Source organism: Mesocricetus auratus, unplaced genomic scaffold, assembly GCF_017639785.1.
Source record: "Mesocricetus auratus isolate SY011 unplaced genomic scaffold, BCM_Maur_2.0 contig_5342_pilon_obj, whole genome shotgun sequence".
Lineage (NCBI taxonomy): Eukaryota > Metazoa > Chordata > Mammalia > Rodentia > Cricetidae > Mesocricetus > Mesocricetus auratus.
The window spans coordinates 3,664-8,109 of NW_024430403.1; the positions used below are offsets into that span (position 1 = coordinate 3,664).

Sequence of the window (4,446 nt, forward strand, 5' to 3'; positions counted from 1 at the left end):
CTGCAGTAAAGCTTTAATACATCTTGAGAGATAGATGATCAGCTTCTGAAAGGGAGACCCCAAGCTAAGAAACCCAGCCCCTTATATAAGCCTAGGAGCTCCGAGTGAGACGTGTAGAGCCGGGATTGGTGGTTTGCTCATCACCCCAGATGACGCCACGGGAGAGGCACAGCTTAAACGGTGAACTCCAACTGACAGTGTATGTCAGCGCCATCTTCTAATGGCGATAGCGATAGCGAGGGCGGCTCCTCACAGACAGGAGCATGAGAACCTGTGAGTGAGAGCACATGTTGATATATTGATTTCTCACATGGAGATTTCCTACCAAACAATGGTGACAAGAAACCTTACTCTAAAGTTATCTGGAATCACATTTGAGTGATGAAATCCAGATGGGATCATTGGAAATAGTGACCCTGTCATTCCCAGATGAGTAGTTTTGACAAGACCCCAAGTTTAAATAGCATATTTACTGCTTTGGAACTGAATAAAATGTCACTCTTTTACACTAGACTTGAGGATTTACTGAGGTAAGTGTCTTCAAATGTCTGGTATCAGAGACAAGATTGAGACATGTGCCAGGCCTGGAAACTACAGAGCTCATCTGGGATCCACAGCTCTGAGATCCCCCCACACTTGGTCTAGTTAAAGATATACTCACGTTGAAAATATGCTACTTGGAGTGCAGGAATCACAATCGTGAAGTCCTCCATCAACTCTCTGAACTGTGCTTGGAGGGTCTGGGGGTCCTCAACATCTCCCATGTATTCTTGCATTAGCAGGTCACTACATTCAGGAGGCAGCCTCTACACTAGGAGGAATCAGGAAGAGGGATGTAGGTCAGGACATTAGATAGGTAGGCAACAGCCTCCTAGTAAGGAATGTGGCCTGGGATGAAACAGGGTATATGCAGAAAGGCACAAGCTTTTGGTAAGCCCACACAGAAACACACACATACACTAGCCTTCATTTCTGGGTGTGGTATCAGAGAATAATATATGGAAACCCTATTTATAAGGACAGGAGCCAAGGTCTCTCACCATGTGTGCTACTCTGCTCTTCAGAAAAGCTGGCAGGGTCTCTCTGGTTATGGTCTTTATGACATGATCAAGGCCCATGACCTTGGAAGTAGAGGAGAGTCTTCAGTATAGGGTAGTTTGGCTCTAGATCAAAGTTTCTTTGCTTTCCCACCACCCTCCTTTTTAGTTTAGGTTCCCAGGGATTTAGTACTTGGCCTTACCAAGGGGACTCCCCAGCCATACTTGTCACTGTCTACACCAATAATGCTGGGGACAGGGTGAAAATCCACAGAGGCTAACAGATACCAAGGGTGCCTAGGTAGGAACACCCCATCTGCCACAGCAGGGATTATCATGAAGACCTATGTGGCACTAAGTGTCAGGGCTGAAGACCAATCACATAAATATTCTAATGCCCATTGTCAGAACCTAGTAGAATATAGAACAGAACTCCCATGCTATTTCCCCATTTCCTATCTCATCCCAGGCTCACTCCAGGAGAAACTGACATCAAAATACACCCAATTATTATTTCTGCACACAGGATTAAAAGAACACCAAACCTTGGATACCAGTTAACTGGTTAGAGTAGTAAGTACTGGCAACCCCACATCCTAGTGACCAGGTCCTCCAGTCCACACAATTCTCCCAACCTGGTTGATAGCCAGAATCTCTGCTTCAGTCTTGCCTTGAAGACAATATACCAGGGCCTCTGAGTCCTTGGCCTCACATCCTGATAAGTTCGCCACCATCTGTAAATAGAACAGACACTGGTTTGCTCATCTTTCTCAGCAGGGAACAGAGTTTCCTTGATTTCAAGTAAATGTCATTGCCTCCAAATACCACACCCTACTTTTTGTTGTGTATGAAATGACTTAAGTGGAATTGTTCATATTGTCAGTTGCACAAAGGTAACAGCTGGGACAGGGACCATTTCTGCCTACATATTTGTTTAATTGTTGTTTTGTTTTTGAATGTGGTGTTCATGTATAACAATATGGTGTGTCCTAATTTGTGGAGAACATCCTCAGGTATCACTGTCACCTTACTCACTGTTTGCATTTGTCATCAGCTTAGCTGAACTTTGATATTCCAGAGATTCATAGTCTTTGTTTCACATCTGTCCATAGGAGCACTGGGAATATTGACACATAGTATCACCTCTAAACTTATTTGAACTTGGAGCCTCACACTTGCAGAGTGAGTATTTCTACCACTCACCTTTCCCTCAATCCATATGTCTTTTTACATATTTATTCATCATGTTGACACAAGCCAGGGCAATATTGAAAGAGGAACTTCAACTGAGAATATGGCTCTATCAGGTTGGCTCATAGGTGTGTCCAAGCATTTTACTGATAAATGACTGGTGCAGAAGGGGCCCATCCAGCTTTGAACAGTACAACCCATGTGCAGGTGATCTGTGTTGTATGAGAAAGCAAGTTTAGGAAGCCATGGGAAACAAGGCATTAAGCAGTGTTCCTCCCTGGCCTAGGCTTCACTCCCAACCTCCAGGTAACTGCCTGAGTGCCTGCTCTGATTTCCCTTCAATATGGACTATAAACTGTAAATTGAACTGAACACTTTTCCCACAAGCAGCTTTTGGCCATGGTCTTTATCACAGTAACAAGAAGCAAACCAGCAAACCATGTGTATGAGTTTTGCCAATAGTGGAAGTCAGAGAAACAGCTTTGCTGTCATATAATATATTCTCAGCATGCATGAAGTAGAGGTGGGGAGATACTTAGTTTTATGCCTCTCATAAATGACTGGGAAGCAGCTATTTGCCATGGACCTTGTTTTCCCCCTGCTTAACATATTAACAGATTACCACAGGCCAGACCTGAAGCAGCAAAGTAGGGACTGGTATTGATGAAGATACTCACTGTGTAGACCGCCTCAGGTGTGTCAGAGATAAGGCCAGGTAGCAGAGCCACTCCACTCTGCATAATGGCTCCATGGAAGAGTCCTTTGGACATTGGGGACATGATAAGTGAGGACACACTTGAGCCACCTGCCGATGCACCAAAAATAGTGACCTGGCCAGGATTGCCTCCAAAGGAGGCAATATTCTGCTGGACCCAGTGTGGGGCAGTCATTTGGTGCAGGTAGCCCCAATTTCCTCTGGCATACTTGTCTCCAGTGCTGTGAAGTGGCAGGAACAGGAATCACAGGTCGGTCCATGTTCTACTCAAGTAACATTACCCAGTCTCATCCCAGGCTTACCTGAAGAAGCCAAGGATACCCAAGCAATACTGGATAGGGACAATAACTATATCCTCAGTAGCTGCCAGTGTGGATCCATCATTCATGGAAGTCATTCCTACAACCAATGCACCACCATGGATCCGCACCATCACCTGAAGAAATCAAGACAGATGACATACCTAGTTCTAGCACAATTGGGCTGCCTACTAGATTATCAAATGTTTCTTCTCTATGCAGATTGACATACATATTGATCTCATAGAGATTTCAGAATGTAGTCAACAGATGGGGTACTGTAGTCATATAAGCATATATTCATTTGCACTTCCCCAACAGGAAATCTCCGCATGGTTTAATGTCTCTAGATCATCACTCAGACACATCAAAGTAGAGCAAATAGTAGTGTCTCCATGTGTGTCTTTCCTGATTGTTGTTCAAAAAGTACATCAGATCCCATTTTTACAAGGGATAACCTGCAGATGGAAATTTTGGTGATGTCAATATGCAGTCCTTGAGCATCTTCCCAAAGTGGGTCTGCCTGGTTCAAATTCGGAGAATTTCTGGCTTAACCAAAGACTAGTGCTTCTTACCTCTAAGAACTCCAGTGTGCTAAGCCACACACACACAAGTTTCAGCAGCTCACCATGGCTGAGATGACCTTCTTGAAACCAATAAGGTAAGACTACTAATCAGGGTCTAAACCACAGTGGATCTCTGAATTGCTTTGTGCCTTTCTATCTTCCAGAAAAAGAAACATCCTCTTCCCCAGTTGTCCACAGTCTCACACTCACAGGAAAGTTAGAACCTTCATGGGCATGAACTGGTGCGTAGATGTTGAGATACAGGCAGTCCTCAGACATAGAGATGGTAGGAATGATAATTATCCTCTCTTTTGAAACTTGTGACATAATCAAATCAGTTTGCAGACACCTAGTAAAAATGGGAGACAGTCTAAGATATGCATGTAGTGGTCAAACCTAAATCTTAGTATGAAATTTTTCTCAGCCACATTCAGATAATACTTCCCATGATGCCCTGATAACTTTTGGCCCTTCACTAAAGTCCCTTCCTATCAAAGTTAAGACCACCAGGTCTGTAGAAATGAGAATAGAGCAGGACATTAGGTATTCCTCTGGTTGGATATTAATATCCTGAGAGCTAGTATGGAGACTGCTGGCATCCTCTATTAAAACTGATTGTATTCCTCTGTTGATGATGT

General features: G+C 43.8%; 1 protein-coding gene across 1 annotated transcript; it reads right to left on the reverse strand.

Annotated features, from left to right (window-relative positions):
• Positions 1–610: 610 nt before the first annotated feature.
• Positions 611–4,162, reverse strand: LOC121138055 (liver carboxylesterase-like). The gene is made up of 7 exons (XM_040740878.1): positions 4,019–4,162; positions 3,246–3,379; positions 2,906–3,164; positions 1,673–1,771; positions 1,241–1,381; positions 1,041–1,121; positions 611–806 (listed from the first exon to the last, which is right to left on the reverse strand). The coding sequence occupies exons 1-7, from the start codon at positions 4,133–4,135 to the stop codon at positions 642–644; spliced, it is 996 nt and encodes a 331-aa protein (XP_040596812.1). The 5' UTR covers positions 4,136–4,162; the 3' UTR covers positions 611–641.
• Positions 4,163–4,446: the final 284 nt, after the last annotated feature.

Bases quoted from the DNA above. Each gene is read 5' to 3' on its own strand.
- LOC121138055 (XM_040740878.1), bottom strand. From the start codon at position 4,135: ATGTCACAAGTTTCAAAAGAGAGGATAATTATCATTCCTACCATCTCT. The intron at 1,772-2,905 runs GTGAGTATCTTC...TTCTATTTACAG, and splicing joins CACCTGAGGCGGTCTACACA to ATGGTGGCGAACTTATCAGG. The intron at 1,382-1,672 runs GTTGGGAGAATT...AGTGCCACATAG, and splicing joins AGATTCTGGCTATCAACCAG to GTCTTCATGATAATCCCTGC.